The 13,106-nt window shown below is 44.8% G+C and overlaps 2 protein-coding genes across 5 annotated transcripts in view; one reads left to right on the top strand and one right to left on the bottom strand.

The window, feature by feature from the left end:
• Positions 1–13,106, top strand: part of LOC147033509 (E3 ubiquitin-protein ligase TRIM7-like) — a 1,095,521-nt gene that overhangs the window by 250,651 nt on the left and 831,764 nt on the right. The window lies entirely within an intron of this gene.
• The window catches only part of LOC147033524 (E3 ubiquitin/ISG15 ligase TRIM25-like), a 272,640-nt gene that overhangs the window by 60,141 nt on the left and 199,393 nt on the right, over positions 1–13,106 (bottom strand). For 3 of the 4 annotated variants that reach the window (XM_085855210.1, XM_085855217.1, XM_085855203.1), the window contains 2 exons: positions 11,738–11,833; positions 7,317–7,550 (listed from right to left, as the gene is read on the bottom strand). The exons of the other annotated variant lie outside the window; for it this stretch is intronic. In XM_085855210.1, the coding sequence (XP_085711336.1) occupies positions 7,317–7,550; positions 11,738–11,833 (330 nt within the window). The remainder of the gene's footprint in view (positions 1–7,316; positions 7,551–11,737; positions 11,834–13,106) is intronic. 4 annotated transcript variants of the gene reach the window in all.

The following is a 13,106-nucleotide window of genomic DNA, read 5'->3' as shown; positions in this document are numbered from 1 at the left end:
ATGGTCCAACTTCGACACTTGTCGTTTTTGGTGAATATAGGTCAAATGTCAAGGTCAAGGTCACTGAAAAATCGAAATTCTTATTTTTGCAACGACGTCCGATAAAATGGTCGTATCGACTTCAAACCAAATCCAAAATGTGCATCTTCCAATACTGCATCCAACCATATGTCTCATTGGGGTGTCACACCAACACCCTTCTCAGCGGTCGGGGGTCGAATGTCAGGGGAGTCGGGTCAAAAATTTCAAATTGCGATAAAAATGCCATTTCAAGTCCGATTGACTTCCAAGTTATGATCATGACCAAACTGAGTGCTATAAACTCATTAAACAGGAGCACTATCGACTTATAAGAACCAAATTAATTTGTTTGTTTGTCTTCACTCGCCACCAGCCTAAATCGCTTAGCCAATCGTTCGGAATTTTTCGGAGATTATGGTCAACGACACTGCGACGGTCCCACACTGAAGTTTCATAAAATTTGGTTGACCAAAAAGGTCAACATAGGCCAAGAGGCAAATTTGGGCCAAATTTTCTAAAATCCTCAAATTTCATCCCATTGACTTGAAATTTGAAAAGGATTTGAATATCAGATCAATGTATTCAACCACCAATTGTTTTTGAGGTTACCATCGATAAAAAGGTCAACATCGGCCATGAGGTCAACAGAACATAGGCCAAATTTTAAAATAGTTTCTAAAATTGTCAATTTTCATCAGATTGACATGAAATTTGAAGAGCATTTGTATATCAGGTCGCTGATTTTAACCACCTATTAATTTTGAGGTAGACAGGCAAAATTTTTTAATTGTTTCTGAAATTGTCAGTTTTCATCCGATTGACATGAAATTTGAAGACCATTTGCATATCAGCTTATTGAATTCAACCACCTATTAATTTTGAGGAAAAACATAGGCCAAAAGGTCAACATGGGCCAAATTTCTAAAATTGTCAATTTTCATCTGATTGACTTGATATTTGAAGAACATTTGCATATCAGGTCACTGAATTCAAGTTCCTATTATTTTTGATGTCAATATCGGCCAAAAGGTCAACATAGGCCAAAACCTCATCATGGGCCAAATTTCTAAAATTGTTTATGAAATTGTCAATTTTCATCCGATTAACTTGAAATCTGAAGAGCATTTGCATATCAGCTTACTGAATTCAATCACCATTTATTTTTGAGGTCAACATATGCTAAAAGTTCAACATTGGCCAAAGGTCAACAACTTACATGCACTTTCTAAAATCCTCACTTTTCATCCGATTGACTTGAAATTTGAACAATATTTGCATTATCAGATCAATGAATTCAACCATGAATTATTTTTAAGGTCAAAAGGTCAACACAGGCCTAATTTATAAAATTGATAGGTTCGGCCAAAATCAAGAAATAAATCATTTTGTCTCAAAAAGTTGTGGACATGTTATGGCAAAACGAGGTGGATAAGTTGGTGAGGTGACAAGAACAACCAGATTAGATTTTGGTTCAGATCCAGCCCTTCAGTGGCACACAAAAAGGAAACTTTTCAGTCTGGCTGGGATGTGGAGGGGTATGTATGTGCAATGTAAAAAGGAGGGTATGTGCTCTACCAAATGCCATTCTACTTTGTTCTGTTTTGCCAAGTGTCGCTCTCTGAGTGATTTTTCATTTGTTACTTGCAAAATCGAAGATTTTTCAAGTATATTGGTTTGTCTATTTTGTTATTCTGTCTGTCTGTCTGTCTGTCTGCCTGTTTGTCGCCTACAGGTCAGAAATTTAAACTGATCTTCACGAAATTTTAGTCAGGTCAGGTTCGATCTGTGACCTGCTACAGGTACCATGTAAACCTGTACTAACCTGTTCCATGGTCGGGTTGTCGGCGACTAAACCGTCGCCCCCACCAGGTTTTCTGGTGAGGAGGGTGTTTGGATATGGACACCCAGCAGGATTAAAAACAAAACCTGTCAAAGGGCGGAGGAGCTCCTTGTGAGCCAATGGCCATCCATATCTAGTGCCCAACTGTGTCTGCAGACGTCCTCCTGCAGTTGGGTTACTTCTTATTAGGAGGTTGGTGGCAGGATTTGCACTCCGGCCACCGTAAAACGCTTCATTCCGCAAAACGCAAAAACGCAAAAAAATCTGAAAACCCACTCCGTGGGAGTACCTCCTGTGCAGCTTCCCTTCACAGGGCAGCTCACCGGATGACGGGATTGGGGCAAAGCCTTCGGGACCCCCAATCTTTGATAGGAGGGAAACCACGGGGTATCATCCCTGGGTCAGATTGAGGGAGAGTGTGTCGGAGTGGTGCTGAGGTGTCGTCCACCAGACGGCGGTCTCCTTGGGTTAACCTGAGGTGGACCCTTCGGGTGGGTGCCTGGAATGTCCTATCCCTAAGAGAGGATGATCACCTGTCTCTGTTATCATCTGAGCTCAAGCGTTTGGACATCGGGATTGCAGCTCTCTCTGAGGTTCGGAGACCGGATTGTGGCGAGATAATGGTGGGTGGTTACACCTACTATTGGTCTGGTCGCTCTGATGGTTACCATACCCAAGGAGTTGCTGTAGCTGTGTCCAATAAGCTGACCCCAATGATAATTGAGGTAACACCGGTCAACGAGCGTATTATGAGATTAAGGATTCGCCACTCCTTAGGTGTCATTTCCCTGGTCTCTATTTATGCTCCGACTGAGGCGAGTGATCTCACCGTGAAGGACACATTCTACGCCACACTGGAGTCTGTGGTTGATCAGTGCCCCAGACGAGATACACTTCTAGTCTTGGGGGATTTCAATGCATCGACTGGAACTGATAGGGATGGTTATGAGGTGTGTGTTGGTCCCCATGGGTCAGGAACTATGAACCAGAATAGCACTAAGTTCCTTGACTTTGCAAGAAGTCATGGACTTAGGGTGGCTGGTTCATGGTTTCAGCACCCGCAAGCTCATCGCTGGACTTGGTATTCCAACGCTGGCGGTGTGGCAAAGGAGATTGACCATGTCCTCATTGACGGTCGTTGGAGGATGATCCAGAACTGCAGGGTCTACCGGAGTGCTCAGTTCCTCAATACTGACCACAGGCTTGTTGTAGCAACTCTAAAGCTGCACGTTAAATCCTGGAGAATGGTACCATCCCAGCCTAGGCTGGATGTTGCCAAGCTCAGGGATGAGAGAGTAGCTGAGGAGTTTGCGAACAGGCTGAGTGGACACTTGGGGGGTCTGGGTGCTTTGGGGGGTCCTGAAGAGTTGTGGAGCACTTCAAGACCACCGTCCTTGATGTTGCGGGTGGATGCCTTGGAGTTCACCGCAGGGCAAAGAAGAATTTTGTCTCTCAAGGGACACTGGATACCATTGACCAGAGTCGCAGGGCCAGGCTGAATGGCAGAGCTGAGCTGTTCAGGGAGCTGAGACGTAAAACTGTACGTGCACTGAGGGTGGACAAGGAGGCCTATGTGTGAGGAATCTGTGAGGGGGTAGAGCATCACCTGTGGACAGGTGATTCTCGTTCCGCTTACAGGGGAATTCGCGCATTACGTTCATCCAAGCCCATCCCTCGGAGCACTGCAGTTCGAGCAGAGAGTGGTAGGCTCTTGACAGAGGAGTCTGAAGTGAAGGCCCGCTGGGCCGGTTACTTTGAGCGGTTGTACCAGGCTGATTCCCCAGCTGTCGAGTTGGACGTCAAGGGTGTTACAATCCCTGTTGCTGACCGTCGAATCAACTGTGGTCCACCATCGCTTGTGGAAACACGGGCTGCGGTGAACCAGTTGAAACGGGGCAAAGCTCCAGGGATCTGTGGCATCCATGCTGAACTTCTCAAGGCTGGTGGAAATGCTGCACTTGTGTCGTTGCATGCAGTTTTGTGCTCTGCCTGGAACACAGGCATTATCCCAACTGACTGGAAGAGGGGCCTTGTTGTCCCTCTCTGGAAAGGGAAGGGTGATCGCCAAGACTGCAACTGCAACAACTACCGAGGGGTGACGCTGCTCTCAGTGTCGGGCAAGGTCTTTGCTCGGATAATTCTTGATAGGGTTTGCCACCATCTGCTTGAGCACCAGCGTCCAGAGCAGTCAGGCTTTACACCAAAGAGGTCAACGATTGACCGTATCCTTGCACTTCGTGTCCTCACCGAACGCAGACGAGAGTTTTGGCAGGGGCTGCTTGCAGCCTATGTTGATCTCTGTAAAGCGTTCGATTCAGTGAATCGGGATGTCCTCTGGAGGATTCTTGGTCTTCGTGGGGTGCCACCGAAACTGATCGATCTGATGTCTGAACTCTACTCTGGTACTGAGAGTGCTGTGAAGTGTGGTGGTACCATCTCTGACTTATTTCCAGTTGTTACTGGAGTTCGTCAGGGATGTGTACTTGCCCCCACACTTTTCAGCACTTGTATGGACTGGATTTTTGGGAGGATGTCGGAGAGATCAAGTTGCGGTGCATCGTTTGGCAATGTCAAGATCTCGGACCTTGATTTTGCAGATGATGCAGTCATCTTTGCGGAGACTTTAGACATCCTCTTGGGGGCCCTCGAGGTGCTGAATGAGGAGTCGGAGCCGTTGGGATTACGGATTTCTTGGGTCAAAACTAAGATCCAGGCTTTCGGTGACATCTTGGATGCTGCTGTCCTGTCTGTGTCTGTTTGTGGTGAGGATGTTGAGGTCGTGGATAGATTCACTTACCTTGGCAGTGATATTCATGTCTCCGCAGGTTGTGAGCCGGAGGTCAATAGACGTCTGGGTCGGGCCTGGGGAGTCATGGATTCACTGGATCATGGGGTGTGGCGCTGCCGGTACCTGTGCGGGAGGACGAAAGTCCGAGTCTTCAGGTCCTTGGTACTTCCAGTCTTGCTCTATGGGTGCGAGACTTGGACTTTGACCAAGGATCTGAGACGGAGACTTAATTCCTTTGGTACCAGGTCTCTTCGAAGAATCCTTGGCTATCGCTGGTCGGATTTTGTGTCCAACGAGCGGTTGCTGAGAGAGACTCGGATGAGATTTGTTACCTGCATAGTCCGTGAGCGTCAGCTGCGGCTGTATGGACATGTGGCTCGTTTTCCTGACGCTGATCCTGCTCACCAGATTCTCTCAGCGAAGGAGTCTCATGAGTGGAGGAGGCCAGTGGGCCGACCACGTGCCTCATGGTTGCAGCAGGTTGACCATCATCTCAAGGAGATGGGGATGGGCCTGGCATCTGCCTGGGGGATGGCCAGACGGAGGCCCCTGGAGTACCGGCGGAAAGTGGACGCAGCGACGCGCTGTTCTGGCACATGCTCCCATACCTGACCTGACCTTCACGAAACTTCACCACATGGTAGTTTGTCATCAGGAAGAAGCCTATAGTATTTGAGGTCAAAAGGTAAACCGAGGCCAACATAAGCCAAAGGTCAACAACTTAGGTGAGATTTCTAAAATCCTCAATTTTCAACCGATTGATTTGAAATTTTAAGAGGATTTATATTTCCGGTCATTGAATTCAACCAGTGAATTATTTTGAGGTCAACATGGAACAAAAGGTCAACATAGGCCAAAGATCAACAAGTAAGGTGGTGTTTCTAAAATCCTCAATTTTCACCCAATTGACTTGAAATTTTAAGAGGTTTTATATTTTAGGTCACTGAATTCAATCAGCCAATTATTTTTGAGGTCAACATTTGCCAAAGGTCAACAACTAAGGTTGTGTTGCTAAAATCCTAAATTTTCATCTGATTTACTTGCCATTTGAAGAGGATTTTCATCTCAGGTCACTGAGTTCAACCACCAATTATTTTTGAGGTCGACATCGGCCAAAAGGTCAACATTGGCTGAATTTCTAAAATTGTGAATTTTCATCCGATTGACTTGATATTTGAAGAGGATTTATAATTCAGGTCACTAAATTAAACTAGCCAATTATTTTTGAGGTCAAAATAGACCAAAAGGTCAACATAGGCCAAAGGTCAACAACAGGTGAGATTTCTAAAATCCTCAATTTTCATCCAATTGACTTGAAATTTGAAGATATACATTTCAGGTTATTGAATCCAACCAGCCAATTATTTTTGAGGTCAACAGAGACCAATAGGTCAACATCGGCCAAAGATCAACAACTAAGGAGGTATTTCTAAAATCTTCAATTTTCATCTCATTGGTTTGAAATTTGAAAAGGATTTGCATATCAGGTCACTGAATTGAACCACCAATTATTCTCGAAGTGAACATCGGCCGAATTTCTAAAATTGTCAATTTTCATCCGATTGATTTGAAATTTGAAGAGTTGCACATTTCCTCATCGAATTCAACCACCAATTATTTTGCAGGTCAAATTTGTTTTCTGCATTTTGCAAGTATCGTGCTCTGCATGACATCTTCTTCTTATTTGTTTGTTTGTTTGAGAACAAAATATCTCAAAAAGTTGTGGACTGATTTGGACGAAATTTGGTGGAGAGGTTGGGTTTGTGACAAGGACGAAATTATTACATTTTGGTGATTATCCTAATCCGCATCTGGATCTCAGGATTTTTGAAATGATTCTTCACCATCGGGAGATAGGGCGAAATCGATATATATAGCACGATATCTCAAAAAGTTGTGGACGGATTCGGACGAAACTTGGTGTACAGGTTGGGTGTGTGGAAAGGACAAACTGATTCGATTTTGGTGAAGATCCAAATCCAGATCTTGGTAGGAGACAGAATTATTTGGTTTCTAAAGTGATTTTTCACCATTGAGAGATCGGTCAAAAACGAAATAGTACTGTGTTGCGTGATATTTAAAAAATGTATTGGGCCTGATATATTCTCGTGAATCAGGCATTGTGTGGCAGAGATATGCGCTCTATCGAGTGCCCTTCTAGTTTATAAGTGCAACACTTCGTCCATCAAGGAAAGTGAGTGGAGACAATGAGGTGGGAGGAGAGGAGAGCAGGACACCGAGGTGCCCAGTGCATTGGTGATTACTGGACCAGATGATATTCCAAGAATACCGAAAGAGAGTAGATGATCTAATTAGACTATATTTGCACATGTTAGCACAATGTTCGATGCAGATCGATGTGATGTTTTCGTGAAAAAGTAGTTTCAATGTCAAAGCACACCATGATGGTAAATGTAAGACTTTCATCAAGAATGTAAATGTAATCTGTATTTAAAAAAATGTATTGATTGTGTGTGATGTATACACATGCATAGAAAACTTCAGGTAATAAACCATATTTTCAGTGGACAACATTTTTTTTTACTTTTGGAGAAAAGTAGCAGTTTGGGTTTGGAGAGGAGTACTGCCTGAAACATCCTCTCAAGACCTGTGGAAGTGAAACTGTTAACCATTTTCCCTTTTTTCTAATGTTTGTAAAAGCCTCACCTCCAGAAACGAAACTGACTCCAGCTCCTTGAGTGATGCCTTCAGGGTGGATTCTGTTTCACAGAGAGAATCCATCTTGTGTTGCAAGTTCTGCTTCTGGTGTTCAAGGTGAGAAAGCTTCACTCTCCGTCTCTCACTGAGCCAACTCTTCATCCGATTTACTTTTTCATCCACAGCTCGATACATCTCTCTTCTCTCCTCCTCAATCCTTTCCTCGCTCTCTCTTCCTGATAGCTGGAAAAATAATTTAGGTTATTCAAAGTTTCACGAAAAATGACCATTTGGGGAAAATCAATTTGGATTGGAAGAAAATAAATGGCTTGAAATGGTGATTAAACTGAGTGAAGGGTCCGTTTTACAAAGAAACACTGAAGTGCACTTTGAGACACTCTCGGCGACAATGCAAATCAGTTCCACCAAGCCACAGGAGATTGCAACACTTACAAAGTCCAGATGGGCATAAAAAATATATTTGGACATTAAAGAATCAAAAAGTGTGGATCTCAATGTTAATTGAAACAAAACAAGAAAACATGAAATTGTCTTCCGATCTGAACAAACAGGAAGGATTGAGAATCTCTTTGATACATCTCAATGTGATTACTTGAAACGTCATTTTCATTCGTTTCCATCCATCCGTCTTCCGGATCTGGTTTTTGAGGTGACAGTTGGTTCACTACAGGGGTCTCTGCCAACTTTGTAAGAGATAAGTTTCCGGTCGTTTGTTGTTGCGTTTTGACTTTATTTTGTTGCCTCCATGTTTATTGTTCATTCCAAGTTTGGTTTTGTTTAAAGTTTGTGCTATTTGGTGAGTATTCATCGGTCTTGTCATGTCAGGTTTCCCTGAGGCCCACCCTCTTCCCATCTATGTGCACGATCGTGTTTATTTGAATTTTACCCACATTACCATCAGTTTTTTTTTATTATCACCAATTTTCCCTCCAACGTCCTTCGATCCCACCCAACTGCACCCTCTGTTTCATGTCTTAAAAATAAAAAAATACAAAAAAAAAAACTTTTCCCTTATCAGCTTATACCCCACATTTCCACATGACTTCCTGTCGTGACTCCTCTTCTACCTTCTCTTCCTTCTTCCCTGCCAATCCCACTCTGATTGTGAAGATTTTCACCTCAGACCTTCACGATCTTTTCTTCAAACTTTTCCTTCACTCTTCCCCCCTCTTCCCTAATCTTCAGAAAAAAAAAGGTTTCTTGCAATACTTCAACTTCCCCTCTTCTCCCGGTTCTTCATCTTTAAAATCTTCTGTTCAATCCGACATTTCTTTCATTCTGTGTCTAAAAATTCCATCTGTTACAATGTTTTCTTTCTCCACTGTGTCAATTATTCTGCACTCCATCCATCTTCCAATGTATGTAAACGAATCTCTAAGCTACAATTTTTTTTTAATCCCATTTTGCAATACTTGTTTTTTCTTCCGTTATTAATCATTCTTTTTGTCAAACTTCAGTGCAAATTCATCCCACCTCCAGAAATCTACACCCTCCTAACTCCTTCCCTGTTATACCCTCTCCTTACCCCTCCCATCTTGCCCCCCATCCAAGAATCTCTCCACTATCCTCTGCCTTGCTAACAGTTCCCCCTCTCATATCCCAAACTGTATGGTTTTCAAATGTCTCGCACTCTCATTCAGCACACTGCTCAATATCTCTATGACGCTCCCTCTTTCCTCTCATCAAATCTCCCCCTCTTCACACACCCTCAAATCTTGCCCCCCCCTCCCCACTGACTCTCACATCTACGATCCCACCATGACAAAGTCTCATCCTCGCCCTCTCCCTACTTCCTCCATGACTGTGCCTGCTCTCATCATCTCGCCTGCCTCTTAAAGCCTTCCCTCTCACCCGTCCCTCTCAATTCAGCTGCTTCCTGCCTCTTTGAAGAAAACTTTACTCCCCCCCAAGCTTCCCCCTCACCCTTCTCAAAATCTCCCCCCACATCTTTCTCCCTAAATTCTCCCCCCTCACCCTTCTCCCACAATTCTCCCCCAAAAGTCCCCCCTTGCAACTCTCCTTCATATCTCTCCCCTCAGCACTCCCATTGAAATCTTCCCCTTGCCCTTCCTCTTGAAATCTCCTTCCCAACTCCTTCTCAATGGTCTCCCCCCCCCCCCCTCTTCAGGTCAGGTCAGGTATGGGAGCATGCGCCAGAGCAGCGCATCACTGCCTACACTTTCCACCGATACTCCAGGGGCCTCAATCTGGCCATCCCCAAGGCAGATGCCTGGCCTATCCCCATCTCCTTGAGATGCTGATCAACCTATTGCACCCACAAGGCACGTGGTCGGCCCATTGGCATCCTCCACTCACGAGACTCCCTCGCTGAGCGAATCTGGTAAGCAGGATCAGTATCAGGAAAATGAGCCACATTTCCATACAGAGGAAGGTGATGCTCACAGACTATGCAGGTAACAAATCTCATTTGAGTCTCTCTCAGGAACTGGTCGTTGGGCACAAAGTCTGACTCGCGATAGCCAAGGATTCTCCGAAGAGACCTGGTACCAAAAGAAATTAAGTCGCCGACTCAGATCCCTTGTCAGAGTCCAAGTCGCACACACGCAGAGCAAGACAGGAAGCACCAAGATCCTGAAGACTCAGACTTTTGTCATCCCACACAAGTACTGGCAACACTACACTCCATGATCCAGTGAAGCCATTACTCCCCAGGCCCGACCCAGACATCTGTTGAACTCTGGCTCACAGCCAGCAGATAAATGAATTTCACTGCCAAGGTAAGTGAATGTCTTTGTGATCTCAACAACCTCGCCACAAACAGGTACAGACAAGACAGCAGCATCCAAGATGTCATTGAAAGCCTGGATATTAGTTTTGACCCTGGAAACCCACAATCCTAGTGGCTCCAACTCTTCATTCAGCACCTTGAGGGTCCCCAAAAGGATATCTGGAGTCTCTGCAAAGATGACTGGATCAACTGTAAAATTAAGATCAGAAATCTTGACATTCTCAAATGATGCAATGCAGCTTGATCGCTCTGACATCCTCCCCAGAATCCAGCCCATACAGCGATGAAAAGTGTGGGGGCCAATATACACCTTGGAGTTCCTCAAGGCAGTGATCTTGGCCCTGTCCTTTTTCTGGTTTTCATCAATAATCTCTCAGATTCCCTGGAAAATTCTCTTCATCACTTTGCTTAAAACTCCACACTCTGCTGTACAATCTCTCATCCCTCTGATTGGCAGACAGCAGCCCTTTCACTCTGCAGACCTGGATAAAATCACAAGCTGGTGAAACACTTGGAATATGTCTTTCAATCCTGACAAATCTCACATCTTCACCATGTCTTTCCAAAAGGACCATCCAGAACATCCCACCCCCCCCCTCCCCACCACCATCTGCATTCGCAAAAGTCCTCTTGAATAAATCCTTTCATTTAAGCTTCTGGGTCTCACGATCTGCCACGATCTTTCCAGGGAAAGCCACATCTCCAAGCTGGCCTCCAAAGCCATTCGCTGACTGGGCATGCTACATCGTGCAATGTCCTTCCTTGGCACAGCTGAACTCTGGACCATATACAAAGCTTTCATCTGCAGTCTGACAGAGTACTGCTCCCCCCCCCCCACTTTGGGGTGGTGCTCCTACTTCACGCTGTGGAAACCAAGGCTTTTAGGATCATTGGTATCTCTTGCGATGAAGCTGAGTCATTGGATCTGTCACTCTCTCACCGGAGGCAGGTCGGTTGTCTTTCTGTCTTCCACCATCTCCTCTCTGGCCTTGCTCCCCCCTGCTGTGTCTGTAATCTGTCCCACCTATATTTCCTCAGGGCGCTCAAGGTCCACCAAAAACCCCATTCTGGTGAAACTGCCAAAATTATGAATCACTGCTCACCTTCACTCTTTTTAACCCACCTCTGGAGCAAACTCCCAGACTCTCTTCAATCCCAATCCTCCCTCCAGATCTTGAAAAACCGAGCTGTTCACCACCATCTCTCATCTTCACCCATCCAAAATATTGACCTTTACTTCCCCCGTCAATCCACCCCAAATGCACCTCCTTCATTTTCCCTGTTTTCCTTCCTTAAAGTCCCTGTCGTACCATCTTGTTTACCCCATGTACCTCATCCCATCTCTCTCCCTTTCACAGTTATCCTATTGTTTTTGTTCCCGACTATTTTGTGCTTCCCTCTCCCACCCCCTCTTGTTTCCTGCCTTGTTATATGTTTCTGTGCATTAGCTCCTCCACGAGCCTCGACTTGGTTTACAAAAAAAGAAATCCATCCTGATTCTCTTCTCATTGTACTTTTACAATTTCAACTCGTTTTGACTGTTGACATTCAATTTCAATCTTGTTTCACAACAAATTAATAGAATGAAACACATTCATAATATTTTACAGATTTTATTTTAATTTCATTGCAATGGTAGTCAATCCAAAGTGACCCCTACCTCTGTATCCTCAACTTCCTGCTGCACCTGCTGAATCTGAGACCCAACTTCCTTTATCGATTCAATCAGTGGAGAATACTTTGCAGCCAAAATTCCCTGCACATAATAAAAACAAGAAAACTTCAGTTAACAACAAAATTATGTCATTAATAGGAAAGTGAAAGGGTTCACATTCATTGTAAAATATTTGACTTGAAATCCTTTTCATTCTCTCCAAAAAAACGTCTCATACAACAGCACATGAGTAGCTTATGAGTTAAATGTTGTAAAAATAATTATTTAATTTGACATCGATGCAGAATAATTAAATAATGGGAATACAAAGTTAAAATGTGAATTCTGGAATGAGCTTCACAAGGTGAAAAGGCTGCCCTGAATTTATAATAGGAAGTGTACCATCATTGTTGAGCTGTGATGTGAGGGCACCAGAGGGTTAAGATAATTTGAGTTTAACTGTTGATTTGTGATCAAGTTTCCTCAAGGCAGTGGTCTTGGCTCACCGTCGGCTGAGGAGCTCCTTGTGATCCAACAGCCGTCCAAATCTCGTACCCAAATGTGTCTGCAGACGTGCGCCTGCAGTTGGGTGACTTTTTTTTTTTTTAGGAGGTCGATGGCAGGATTTGTACTCTGGCCACCGAAAAACCCTTCACTCCATGAAATACAAGAAGAGCGCAAAGAAATCTTAGAACCCACTCCGTGGGAGTACCTCCTGTGCAGTTGCCCTCCGCAGGGCAGCTCACTGGATGACGGGATTGGGGAAAAGCCTTCTGGACACACATTCTTGGATGAGAGGAGGAAAACCACGGGGTAACCTTCCAGGGTCAGATCTAAGATCCAGGCTTTCAATGACATCTTGGATGCTGCTATCCTGTCTGTACCTGTTTGTGCTGAGGATGTTGAGGTCACGGAGAGATTGACTTACCTTGGCAGTGAAATTCATGTCTCTGCTGGCTGTGAGCAAGAGGTCAACAGATGTCTGGGGAGTCATGGATTCACTGGATCGTGGGGTGTACCGCTGCCGGTACCTGTGTGGGAGGATGAAAGTCCAAGTCTTCAGGTCCTTGTTGCTTCCAGTCTTGGTCTACGGATGTGATAATTGGACTCTGGCCAGGGATCTGGGATGGAGACTTAATTCCTTTGGTACCACGTCTTGTCGGAGAAACCTTGGCTATCGCTGGTCGGACTTTGTTTCCAACACATGGTTGCTGAGAGAGACTCAAATGACATTTGTTACCTGCATTGTCCATGAGTGTCAGCTGAGGCTGTATGAACATGTGGCTCGTTTTCCTGATGCAAATCCTGCTCACCAGATTCTCTCAGCGAGAGAGCCGAGTGAGTGGAGGAGGCCAATGGGCCGACCACGTGCTTC

This window comes from Eptatretus burgeri, chromosome 2, assembly GCF_056783735.1.
Source record: "Eptatretus burgeri isolate ZD-2024b chromosome 2, Ebu_testis_v1, whole genome shotgun sequence".
NCBI classification, from domain to species: Eukaryota; Metazoa; Chordata; class Myxini; order Myxiniformes; family Myxinidae; genus Eptatretus; species Eptatretus burgeri.
This window is presented reverse-complemented; position numbering and strand designations above follow the sequence as displayed.